General features: G+C 41.1%; 2 protein-coding genes across 3 annotated transcripts in view; both read left to right on the top strand.

Moving 5' to 3' along the window:
* The window catches only part of nudt21 (nudix hydrolase 21), a 4,639-nt gene extending 3,428 nt beyond the window's left edge, over window positions 1-1,211 (top strand). The window contains exon 7 of the mRNA XM_085354575.1: window positions 847-1,211. Coding sequence (XP_085210701.1) covers window positions 847-868 — 22 coding nt within the window. The 3' untranslated portion in view covers window positions 869-1,211. The remainder of the gene's footprint in view (window positions 1-846) is intronic.
* A 2,216-nt stretch (window positions 1,212-3,427) lies between these two features.
* On the top strand, window positions 3,428-10,582 carry ogfod1 (2-oxoglutarate and iron-dependent oxygenase domain containing 1). Of its 2 annotated transcripts, none has more exons than XM_085354554.1 (13): window positions 3,428-3,662; window positions 4,717-4,862; window positions 4,951-4,997; window positions 7,986-8,086; window positions 8,163-8,279; window positions 8,362-8,453; window positions 8,540-8,668; window positions 9,165-9,278; window positions 9,602-9,681; window positions 9,751-9,992; window positions 10,072-10,200; window positions 10,278-10,336; window positions 10,421-10,582. In XM_085354554.1, exons 1-13 carry the CDS (start codon window positions 3,428-3,430, stop codon window positions 10,580-10,582), a joined length of 1,653 nt encoding a protein of 550 aa, XP_085210680.1. The 2 variants fall into 2 exon arrangements, with proteins under 2 accessions (XP_085210680.1, XP_085210689.1); XM_085354563.1 differs by having other exon boundaries at window positions 3,459-3,662; window positions 9,751-9,976; window positions 10,421-10,483.
* The last annotated feature ends 2,150 nt before the right edge of the window (window positions 10,583-12,732 follow it).

The following is a 12,732-nucleotide window of genomic DNA, read 5'->3' as shown; positions in this document are numbered from 1 at the left end:
CCCATCGATTTTCAAATCTGTGTCCCAATGGCTGGAATTTCCATTTGGTAAAAGGCACGAGTATAAACTTTTATGCATCACTAACTTGACACAAATTCCAGTGACAAAGTGATGCACACAGTTTGTGCTGCTGCAACCTTACAGAGGAGCTTCATTAGCTTGTGTTGATGAGGTATGGCTCAGTGGGTTGAACATATGTTTCTTATAGCTACGTCCCAATTCAGCGGCTGCGCCCTTCAAAGGCCGACCAGAGCTGCTGCTAAATGAGGCGGCTTAGCCTCTCGTGTGCTGCTTCTGTTGCCTAGCAACCATGACACTAACAGGTAGTGATGAGCCCACAGCCGGTGGCACACAATGAAACTTGGGATAAGGTGGGCTATGAGGGATGCGCTCAGCATATCCTTGAAAGCCCGGGAAGAGGACACATTTGTAGGTCACTTTCGAGGGAGCCTTCGGATGTGAACGGCCCTCGGTGTCCTGCTGTGATGTAATCGAGCTGGTCTTTCCCTCAATACATGAAATCATCGCGTTATTAGCTGCATTTTATATTTGCTCTTTGTCTAGTATTAAAATTAGTTTGATCTGAAACATGTGACAAATTGGGGGGGGGGGGGGGTTGTGAAGAAATGACGATGGGATTTTAAATCTAAACTGTGAGCATAACTGAGCACGTTAGTTCTAGCCAGGTTAAAAACAGCTACTTCCTTTGTAGTAAACCTTCTGCAATGTACAGATTTGTCCTGGAAAAGATGCTCTTATCATCAAAGTAGCTCTTTGTCAACATGAGTCTAACTGGCATTGATTTTGTAATAATCACTGTTTGTTTTTTGTTTTGTTTTTTTACAGGTTTAACTTCATCTACAACTAACTCAAATGATCAGAAGTACATGCGGCCGTCTCTGTGAGTGCGTCCCGCAGTGTGGAGAAAAGACTTCGCCTCAGCACCATCTTTCACAAAACAAATGCTTGTCATGTCAGGTATATCTGCAGACCGGAGGGGTGTTTATACTGTTTAAGAAGACTATGAAAATGTCTTCTTCTTTTTTTTTTTTCTTTGTTTCTTTTTAACCTTAAGAGTTGTTGTAGTCTGCAGGTTTGTATTCCAGTGCGTTAAAAATCTGATTTTATGTCCTCTCGAAGGAGGCCAGTGTTTAATTAAACAAGCTGAAACGTTGAGTTTCCTGTTGTTTTAACCTGTAACAATGCCGTGTTTTCTTTTATTTTCTTTTAATAAAGCAGTCTTTTGAGTACGTTTTTTATAAAGTGCAAAGAGCAGCCGTGTCTGTCTGACTTGTTTTTGAAGTTTCAATAATATGCTACATTACATCTGTTGCTGTTCAGAAATACAAATCAAAGACGTTTTGGAGAAGTCAGCAATTTTTGTGATGTAGGCTGAATTAAAAACAACCAAAAACTGGTAAAGTGACAGCAGGTGCCATTAAAATCTGGGATCTAATTTGAGGAGGTCAGACAGAAATGTGTGCATCATTGTGGTTAATGTATGGGGAAAATGCTGTGCAGTCAGTGATGCTCTCCTAGGCTTCCCCACAGCCACATCCAGCTCTGGGCACTCATTTGGATTCAGATCAGGTGACTGACTCAGCCAGTCGAGAATGTTTCTCCACCTCTTCCCCTTCAGCTCTTTGGTTTTTTTTTTTTTTGGGTTTTTTTTCCTTTTCCCGCTCTATTTTCAGGATCATGATCCTGCCGAGTGATGAAATGCCTTCCAGTGCCTGAATTCTAATGTGGCTTAATGCAAATCAATGTATAGAAATCTACATCTGTCTTGTTTCTTCCACCAGCAGTGAGATGATGAGCAATGTCTCCCACTAACAACCTGTTGTAGTGCTTCAAAGATTGAAGGTGGGAAGCTTTGGCTCCCTAAATGCTCATCTTCCCATCAACTATGTTTGCATGAAAGAGTGGCTCTCCAGACTCTTTCATGCCTGTCACATGTGCTCTCATCTGTGAAGAGATCAGAGTCCCAGTGGCAGACCTGCAGTTCTGAAGTGCTTTGGTCTACATTTATCAAGCCAGTCCCACTAAAGGACATCAGGCCCTCATACCATCCTCACGGAGGTCTAGTTCTGATAGTTTAGTAAGGTATATGCACAGGTATCTTCCTAAAAGTCATTATCTGGCTCGTGCTCCTTACACAAACCAGCATATACCAGTCCTGCTGGATTGATGCCCCACTGGGGCTCGTGTGTGTGTGTGTGTTTTTTTTTTTTAATAGTGTATTTATTTGATACAAGTGATCAGGATACACGTTTTTCAGGTTGTACTTGACAGAAACGGTGTGTTTGTTCCTTCATTCAGATAATTTCTAATTATTTGCCCACAGCTCAGCTTTCTGATGTTCATGTGACTGCAGACATGAGTAATCATAATAATATAAATGGATGCCATAAAAAGACAGGAGAGGATGTGCAGGTTATAGAGACATGTTTTATAACACATGCACTTTAAAAAACACCAAAAAAAAAAAAAAAGGAAAATCATTACAATGTATTTTGGGAATACTGTGGATTTTCGACTAGAATTAGACAGCATGAAAAAATCGTAACCACTAAAAAAAGCTTCAAAAACATCTTATACTTAAGGAAATTCCTCACCATAGCTTAAATAAATGGTAAGAGCCAGGAACCACCCACAGTAGTCGATTAATTCGATAACATTTTTATCATGGAAAAACTGACTTTTTGATTTGAGACTTCATTTTCATTATATTTGAAAAATACTGGAAAGTATTGGTCAAGTTTATATTTTGAAAATTAAGTTAGAGTTCTATTCTAATTAGCCCAGATCTCAGCCAACAGGTTTTAATTGAACAGAATATCCTTGTCATAGTCAATAAAGGTTTAGCCCCACAACCCAGTTTCTTTTTCTAGGGTTTTTAAACTTGTGGCATGTGTTTGAGATTATGGTTAGCACCAAATTATGTAGTCTGCACCAGATCTGCTTTTAAATAGTCTTAAGCGCTTGAAATAACAGGAACCGGACTTATTTTGTGTGAATGGGTGAACAGTGTGTGAATGGGTGGATGACTGGATGTGTAAAGCGCTTTGGGGTCCTTAGGGACTAGTAAAGCGCTATATAAATACAGGCCATTTATTTTGATTTGTGTACTTGCTTCACCTCATCAGGTTTCCTCTTGGAGGTGGCCCTGAAAATGGCTGACCATGTCTTTATACAAGTTGTTCAGCAATACTAGCTATATCTTTAATATGCTTTCTTACCTGGCTGCTGTAATAGATTTATTACCTAATCACCCGAAAGCTAAAGAGGTAAAAATATAATAAAGTAAATCCCTGAAATCAGATCCTAAAAGTTTGGTGTGAATATTATAGTCATGGTTCAGTTCTGCCTGACAGTCTTCACTCAGGGCCAAACTACAAGCGTTAATAACGTCATTTATCCGCGACGCATGGTGCAAGGCCATGTCCACGCGTGTTTTGAAAGTTCGTGTCAGGTTTCTGTAATGGCCACCACCAAACGACCACAGGACGAGTGCAGCAGCACAGACGAGAAGAAGAAGAAGAAGAAAAAGAGCGAGAAGGAGAGCCGCGAGGAGCCGGCGGAGCTCTGCGCAGCCGTAGAAGACGAGCAGGTGAAGAGAGCCGTCACGGAGGCATGGAGCCGCAAGACTACCTACAGCCACGGTCAGTGAGAGGACCAAAGTTCAGCTTCAGATATTTATCTGCAGCTGTTAATCAGTCTTCAGAAACCTGCAGCTTTTATAGGTGTTTTACGGGAATTTGTTGGGAGATCTGCTTCAATCAGGAGCAGCAAATTTGGAATAAACCCTCTCTGACGTTAGAGAGCTACGTGATAGTGGACACTGCAATACATAACAGAAACAGTTCCTACTGTAACATTTTTTACTATAACCGGAGTGGGGACCTGCATGCCCTCTCCCCATAGTTGTCAAATCAGTATCTTGTAATACAACAGTATGCCCCCTCTCTTCCTGCTTTCCTGTCTAACATTTGCTATAATAACTAATATAGGCAGAAAACATCCCCCCAAATTAAACTTTAATCATTGTTCTGAAACTGTGCCCTCACAGATTGTAAAGACCCCCCAGATAGCAAGACGACAGTGAATTGATGTTGATTTTCCATGTTATGGTCAGGGTTGAAATGCCACTGTTGTAACAACATTGAAATACTGTGGTAAACCGACGGTCTTACTATAGGGACGTTGTAATAACGTTGATTTACCGTTGTTTTTTTGTCATTGATATTTGATCTATTTGTAGTCGACCAGGTGACAAAAACAACGTCGAGAAAATGTCGATTTATAGTTGACCATCATTCCGCGCCGGTCACCATCAAAAAGCCATTGATTTGTAGTTGAGCGTTAAATTGCATTGCAACTGAGCGGGTATAAAGTACCGGAGAAAGAAGATTTATTGTTCTTTTGTTATCAATGATTTCTGGTCTAGTTCACCAGCTTTAAAACACCGTGTCGACGAGCAATTTATGTATAGTTGACCGGGAAATTAAAGCAGCGATCACTTGGACAGTGGCCGTGGTCAGTGTAGTATTTTAAGTTTCTGTCTCTCTTCTAAAGAAAATCTTGCCACGTTTGTTTTTCCCATTTCTTAACTTTGCTGTTTACACAGTTTCCTTTGTGTGTGTGTGTGTGTGTGTGTGTGTGTGTGTGTGTGTGTGTGTGTGTGTGTGTGTGTGTGTGTGTGTAATTATTGTGCAGGCGATCTGGAGTTGGACTGCCAACCGTTCCCTCACTGCATCTTCAGAAACTTCATCAGCAGCCAAGCCTTTGCAGAAAACCTCAAGAAAGAGCTGCTGGAGCTAAACTTCCATGAAAAATCAAACGACCTGTATAAATTGAAACAGGTTTTTTTTTTTCATTCATCCTCACACTGATTTATTCCAGTGTCTTATCATTTGTTTTTTATTATTTGTTTTTGTTGTCCCCACACAGTCAGATGATCTGAAGAAAAGAACAGAGCCACATATCGCAGGGCTGAGGTAACAAAATAGTTTGAATTCATTTGTGTTATATGTGTGTGTGAGCTGTCAAATGGGCAGAAAGCTTTCATTTATGAAAATCAGAAGCCTTGATTTTTTTCACATTTTATTATACTCGTCTTCTTGTTGTCATATTATTTAAAAACTACGACTGAACTTCCAGCTCTGAGTTGGAGGGGGCAGAGTTTAAGATGTTAAGATTTTCACTGGGAGTGACCCAGATGGGTCCTGACTATAACAGGATTGGAAACCAAGTTACAGAGGCAAGGCTGAGATGGTTTTGGACATGTGCAAAGAGGAGGGGTAGTGGACGTACTGGACGAAGGATGTTGAATAAAGAACTGCCAGGCAAAAGGAAAGGAGGTAGAACACAGAGGAAGTTCACGACTGTAGCAAAGGAAGACATGCAGAAGGTTGGTGTGACAGAAGAGTGTGTTAAAGTGAGATGGAGGCAGATGAAGATAAAAAAAAATCCAAAAAGGAGAATGGCAAAAGCAAAGAATGACAATGAAGAGGACAAAAACAGAGAAGAAGGCAAAGAAGATGAAGACGAAAAAAGAAGAGGATGAAGGCAAGGAAGTGGATGAAAAGAAAAGGGCGTGCTTAAAGGTGAAACACAAGCAATATCAAATCACAACGTGGCGCATAAAATGTTTTGGTGCCTAAAAAAAAAAAAAAAAAAAAAAAAAAAAGTGGCTAAAGGAAAATGGGTGAACTGGACTTGGGTACCCAAGGCTTATTGACTCGAGTGCTTTCTGACCCCTCAACTAGAGCAGGGCGATATGACCAAAAATATTTATTTATTTATTTATTTATTAACCTTTATTTAACCAGGAAGATCCCATTGAGATTAAAAACCTCTTTTTCAAGGGAGACCTGGCCAAGATAGGCAGCAGCAGATGTCTCACAGTTACAGAAATTACTCAAACGCAGGCAGCAACAACACACATGCAACAATAAGTGAAAGAATACAAATAAAATAAAAAATAAAATTCAAATAAAAATAAAAAAGTCAGTTAAAATGACAATCAATCTAATTGAAACAGTTACATGTTATGGACTTGGCCTCAAGGATTCGTAGTTTAGATTTAAAAGCACTTAATGAAATGAATTCAGTCATTTATCACGATATAGATTTGAAAATTTACGATAACGATATAACTGACGATATAATTGACACTAGACAAAATACTTTACAACTCCACAATTTTATTAGTGCAAAAAAAACCCCATCAATGTATTTTCACTTAAACAAGCAGCTGGTTTTTTTACATTAAAGTTGTATAAAAACGTAACAGTGCAAATGCAAATTCCTTGCTGACAGTTTAACCAAAATGCATTTCCAGTGGAAATTGGCCGACATATCCTCAGCATAACCATCTATAATATCCACAAAACTTAAAAAGAGCTTATACACATGCAATACGGTATTATATGTTGAAGCACAGTACGTATCACTCCGCGAGGCTCCTGCCTACGGTAGCCGTAATGCTCCAACAATCCATCAAGCGGTGCGGGTTCATATCTTAGCAAAGTCGCACTAAAACATTTGACAGATTTTCGAGCGCCGTGTATCACATAAAATCGTTTTGAGGTCAGTAAACACAACCAGAATTCATACATAAGGCACACGGGATTATAAAGGGCACTGTCGATTTTCAGAAAAATCAAAGGTTTGATTTTAAGTGTGCCGTATTTACCAAAAAACACGGTAATAACGACGGTCCGCTAGCACGCTCAACCAAAAATAGTGTTTTGTTGTGTATCTGACGGACGCAAGCTAAACCAGTTCCACACCACTGTCGTTGCAGCATTTTTACAAACCAATTCTGGTTCATCCGTTTCATTCAACGATCCGCTTTCACCCTTGTCTCCAACGCCGCCGTGCCTTTTTCTCTATGTGCGTATGAAAACAAAGGCACTGCGCATGCGCGTTTTACCCATATTCTATCGCGATATTTCATTTTCTTGTCGTTGCCCAACATTATCCCGGTATTACCGTGAACGGTATGATATGGCCCAGCCCTACCCTCAACCTTAATACTGCTCGCTATAAAAATGTATCCGTACGCACAGAGCATCCTGATCGATGGTGGCCTCACCTCGTGTCAGAGGTCTTGTGGAATAAAGGCCTCTGACAGGTCAGAGTTGTGTTTGGTGGCACAAAGCAGATGTGGACAAAATTCATCAGGTAGATTTAAGTCACAGATCCTTTTCACAGCTGGTGTTTTGAGCTTCAAAGCAAGAAAATTAATGAGGACTTCATTAAGTGAGCCACCTTCAGGGTCCTGGCATTGTTCATGTTGGCTCGCAGATTTACCGAGACTAAAAGAGGTACTTTTGTATTTGTATCCAGCTCCATATTGATATTGTTGGACTGTTGATGGAAGGATGAGAAACATTCTGAAGTTTATTTATCAGGTCCAGCAGGTGGAGCCAGAGATTACAGATGCCCTCGTAATTGGTATATTACATTTAGTGATGATGACTGAAACGTCTTGCGAATATTTGGACTGTTTGTTAAAGCAGGAAGGTGGTTTATTCTTTAGTTTCTACTACAGAGCTGAGGCTGGCAGTGAACACAAGGCTGTAAGTCATCGGAGCAGAGTAGAACTCAGGGCCAAACTACAAGCCAAAATAGCACAATCCAGTGTAAACCTTTCTTCTTTGAGAAATAACGTGCTGCTTTCTTCTTATAATTATGATAAGCTGTCTACAGTGAATCACTTACATGTGCTGGATACATATTTGTGAGTATATGCGCTTTACCTGCTGAAGAAGTGCAGCACTGGGGAATAAATACAGTAATTACACAGTAACGGCCTCCCTCTGTGGTCATCTATTATTTATGTCTTAACAAAATGTCACAGAGGGCTTTCAGGTAGCTAAACAATCTGTCCGTGTGGTGAGAGTTACAAATTTTAAACGGCGTTTAAAGGTCACGGCCAGGTTTTCACAGTGTGCCCGTTTCTGTACCACTGTCTGTAGGGCAGCACTGTTTGGGCGTTTCCGGTCCTGGCTCGGGGAGGTTCTGGGGGTTGAGCTGGAGCCCACTGTGGATATTTCTTGTGCCAAATATGAATATACAGGTGAGATTAGCTCAGTAGGAAAACTGTTACATTGTGAGTTTCTGTTTTAGTTATTGTCTGTCTGTCTTCTTTCTAGATGTTCTTTTGTGCCACGATGATGAGTTGGAGGGGAGGCGTGTTGCGTTCATTTTGTATCTTGTGCCCCCGTGGCAGAGCAGCGACGGGGGAACCCTCGATCTTTACACAACAGACAGTGAGTGTCCCACTGTGTTTGCGTGTGCGCGTGCGTGTATTCTCTTACACAACAGAAGTGTGTATTTCATTTTTGTCGTCAGGTAATTTGCAGCCACAGAGCATAGTGAAGCCACTCGTACCCTCCTGGAACACACTCGTGCTCTTTGAAGTTTCTCCAGTTTCCTTTCACCAAGTAAGAATAAATATTCTTGTTTTTACTATTTCTTTGAAAAGGCTGCGTTTGGAAATTACACTGTTTGGGGTTTCTTTTTTCTTCAGGTGTCTGAAGTTTTGTCGCAGGACAAATGTCGGCTGTCTCTGAGTGGCTGGTTTCACGGACCTTCTCTGGAACGTCCTCCTCGCCACACAGTGGCTCCCGTCCAGAGGAATCCGCACTTACCGAGAGATGTGGGTGCTATCTTGTGGGAATATCTCAAAAAATTTCGGAAGAAGAATTTTATACGTTTTGTTTGATAAATATAACATATAATTTGCATGATTCTCAATCAATTTACAGCTGGAGGCATCTGTTAGCTTAGCTCAGCATAAAGACTAAGAGAAACCCATCTGGTGCCAACAGTCATGCCATGTTCAAAGTCCTTTGAATCACCACTTTTTGACTACTCGGATTCTTAGTTTGAAATTCAGCAGGTTGTCTTTGCCATGTTTACATGCCTCCATTGACTGGCATTAACGAGCAGTTGAGCTGGTGTACCTAGTGGCTTGTGAGTGTACATTATAGTGTTATGAGAGCTCTGTATGCAAATCTAGCTATCTCCAGGCTCCAGTGTAAGCTTTTTTTAATCAGTTGTGAGCATCAGTTGATTTCTTATAATGTCAGATTGTTCCTCTCTTGGACGGCCTCCTTGCCAGCTCATGTGTTTGCTGTTTGTGTTCGTGGCAGGAAACGGTGCTGCTGGAGTGGATCAATCCCATCTATTTGGACATTTCTTATCAAGAGCAGATTCAGGAGAACTTTGAAGACAGCTCTGAAATTCAGCTCAAAGGATTTCTCAAGGTAACTTCTAAAAACTCTTTTCCACCGACGCAGTACTGCAGCTTTTTTATTCAGAACGGTTTTCGGACATTGCACCATAGAAATGCAATTCCCAAAGCTGGAAATTCTTATTCACAGATGATTTGCAGATGAAGCACGCATGGTTTTTTTTTTCCACACAGAAAGTACCTCAGCTTTAGCTACACAACACTGAGTAATGAGGTAATTTCCAAGTATCCAGTGTGCACTGCTTTTCAAAAAGGCATCAGAGCAGAGCTGGAACCGGTGTCGTGTCTTTCCCGTGTTCATTTGTTTCCGCTGAGTGATTATGCGTTTGTCTTCAGGAGGAGAAGTTCAAAGAGGTGAGTGAAGCACTTCGGCTCTCTCAGATTGAGTGGAAGAAGAGAGGTCCACCCAATAAGAGGTGAGTATGTTTGACTCTTTAAAGTAGCACTCTGTATTTAAGATTGGCTAATAATCTGTGTGCTTTCAGGCGCTATGAAGCAGCTGCTCTGGACTCGCTGCCTCAGTGTGTGAGTGCATGCTGGGAGCTGCTTCATTCAGAAGCGTTCTTCCTGCTCCTCTCCAACTTCACTGGCCTTCGATTGCACTATCTTTGCCCGGCTGACAACGAAGAGAATGGCGATGAAGAGAAGGATAAAAAGCAGCAAGATGATGGAGAAGCCACGGGGTCGTCAAATGAACCATCCTCAGCAGATGTGAGCAGAGAGAAAGGTGTGCATCGCTGTGAGTGCTTTCATTCAGCCGCCGCCGCTGCTGCTGTTCGTGTGTTTTGACCTCTGTGTATTTTCAGAGCCGAGCACCCCTTTGTGCTGTGGGGAAGTACGTCGATGGTCTCATGGCGGCTACACCCTGTTGCACGATGGAGAGGCAGCGCGGGCAGAATATGCGCTGGACCTCGTTTTGCCTTTCGGCTGTGCCGGTGAGTTCACACCCAGGAGAAGAACGAACTGTCGGACACCAATGTGACTGTACTGAACTTTTAATTCTCTCTCATAGGCTGGCAGTCAGAGTTTGGCGGCTTCACATGTTATGTCGCTAATGAAGAGGATGAGGAGGTGAGTGCTGATTAATGTGACATGTAATCGCACATGTGTGGATGTTGCTTCGACAGTCATCATCATCGCTTTCTTTCTTCACAGCTTCTGACTGTCTACCCAGAGGACAATTCCCTCGCACTCGTCTACAGAGACAAAGAGACACTCAAGTTTGTCAAACACGTCAACCACAAAAGCACCTCCGAACCTGATGGCAGCTCCACCTGCAGAGAGTTTTATGACTTTTCTTTTGTCTACTATGAATAAATATGTATATAAATACATAAGAGTGTGTGTGTGTGGGGGGGGGGGGGGGGGGCATTTACACTGGCTGATGAACTCCACTCACTCCTCTCACTTGTAAATATATAGGGATGGAGTCTTGGTTGGATCTAACCACCAATGATGGGCAACATGCTGTGTAATGCCAACCAAAGCTACTTTGACTTGTGTGATGTTACTGACACTTCAGTTTTTTAGTTATTCCAAGAAGGGGGAATTTTTTTTTAAAATGTGTATTTTTAGGCTTTTTAGTCACTATTGCAATAGGACAGTGGAGAGAGGACAGAAAAGCTGGGAAAAAGACACGCACAAAACAACCTTGGTGTACATTTTAACCCAGGCCTCTGTAATAGTCTTATGGTATAGGGGTCACCTTAAAAAGTTACTTATATTATTTGTTAAAGTTGTAGAAATCTGGAAAAGTATGAAAATGGCTCTCCTTGCTTTATTCAGAGCCAGTCCCCAGCATAGCGTATGCACCTGGGCTGCATTCAGGCCTAACAAAACTTGACAAAAACGGGTTTTTTTTAAATAGAAAAGCCGTAGTTATGATGGCGCTACTGCGTCTGAAAAGTAATGCCAACTTGTCTCAAACCTGCATTCTTTCTAATGGTCAGCAGGGGGCGACTCCTCTGCTTCCAAGAAGACTTCAGGTTGTATTCACATTTATGAGAAAAAGACCCTCGCCCCCCCTCACTCTGTGACCTCAGTAAACGCTTTTATGGGCTCAGTTGCTATTTTCAGGTCATACAGAATGAAACATGAAGTTCATCTTGTGAATTATGGTCATTATTAGAGTTATAAAGGAGCATAATCCAGCAAGCATACCATGCTAGCTGGCAGGGTATTAACAAGCATACCAACTTCTTAATCACAAGTTGTGATTGTGCAGTAACCCTCATTTTAACAGTTAAATCCACCATGTGCTTGTTTCAAAAATGGTTCAAAAATAAGACGGCGACTGCGAAAATGCTCATGTTGAGGCTTCAGGACGGGAATTCACAAAACCAACACATGGCATCAGAGTGCCTTTATCAATCTTTTATACTGTTTATGTATCCATGCTGTTATACTTGTCAAGCATGCGGGAGCTGATTCATCTTATTCTTCTTTTTGTGGACATCCAACATTTAGGCGTGTTACCTTCACCTGACTGGCTAGAGTAAATGTACAAGAATCCAAATTGTAAATTTCCTGACAGAGAATCTTTGGGGGCTGTTCACTTTTGTGTGTTACCTTTTTAATATGGTAGGGTTTAAATAGACTTCTGACACACACAAAAAAATGAGATAAAACATTTATGAAAGCTCGTTGCCCAGCGTTGTGCATTGCTTGAGAAAAACATTTTAAAAACATGACTAAAAATAAACTTTTCACAACGTTCTTAGATTAACTGTGTCGATTATGTGGTCTTATCTGATCTTATTATCTGTGGCCTGCCTGTGCCTGGAAGAGGAGTACCACTCTGGTTCCTTAGAACTTGCTAAAAAGGTTATTTTAGATTATTGTTGTTTTTTTTTACCCTAATGATGCCAAAAAAGCCACCATTTATTTACAACACAGGAAATCATTCCTGTACAACTCCTCCATCTAATACACAGTACACACTGCAATAGTTACACCCTTTTGCACATGCTCTACAGTAAAATAACAAATGACAAAGTTTCACAGGTTACAGTTAAATGTCAATCATATACATTTCACCTCTGTAATATTCTTGATATTTATAATTGAGCAATTTTGTATATACTCGTGCTATTTGTAAACTTTGTAATATATTGTATTATTTAATTAGTTTAGTCTGTTACTGTTATTGTCTTGGAGCAACTGTAACCCACATAATTTCCTTAGGGATTATTAAAGTATTCTGATTCTGATTATCATTTCTTTAACTAGCCTTCAGGAATAGTTCTCCAGGCTTCTTGATGGACTTTCAAAGCCATTTTGTTTGATCCCACACTGCTTCAATTCACTGCTTCAAGGTTGAGGTTTGGGCTCTGTGGAAGCCAGTCCATTACTGATAGTGTTCCACTGTGTGTTTTCTATACACGTATGCTTTTACTGCATCAGCAGTGTGTTCGGGATCATGCAGAAAAATGAAGATGCTGCCAATCAGATGTAATGTGTGCCACAAG

The sequence above is a fragment of the Diplotaxodon limnothrissa genome, linkage group LG1 (genome assembly GCF_057381915.1).
Source record: "Diplotaxodon limnothrissa isolate DT_005_m linkage group LG1, D_limnothrissa_male_GT1.1, whole genome shotgun sequence".
Classification (NCBI taxonomy): domain Eukaryota; kingdom Metazoa; phylum Chordata; class Actinopteri; order Cichliformes; family Cichlidae; genus Diplotaxodon; species Diplotaxodon limnothrissa.
The sequence above is the reverse complement of the archived record's forward strand: the minus strand, read 5'-3'. Positions and strand labels throughout refer to the sequence as shown.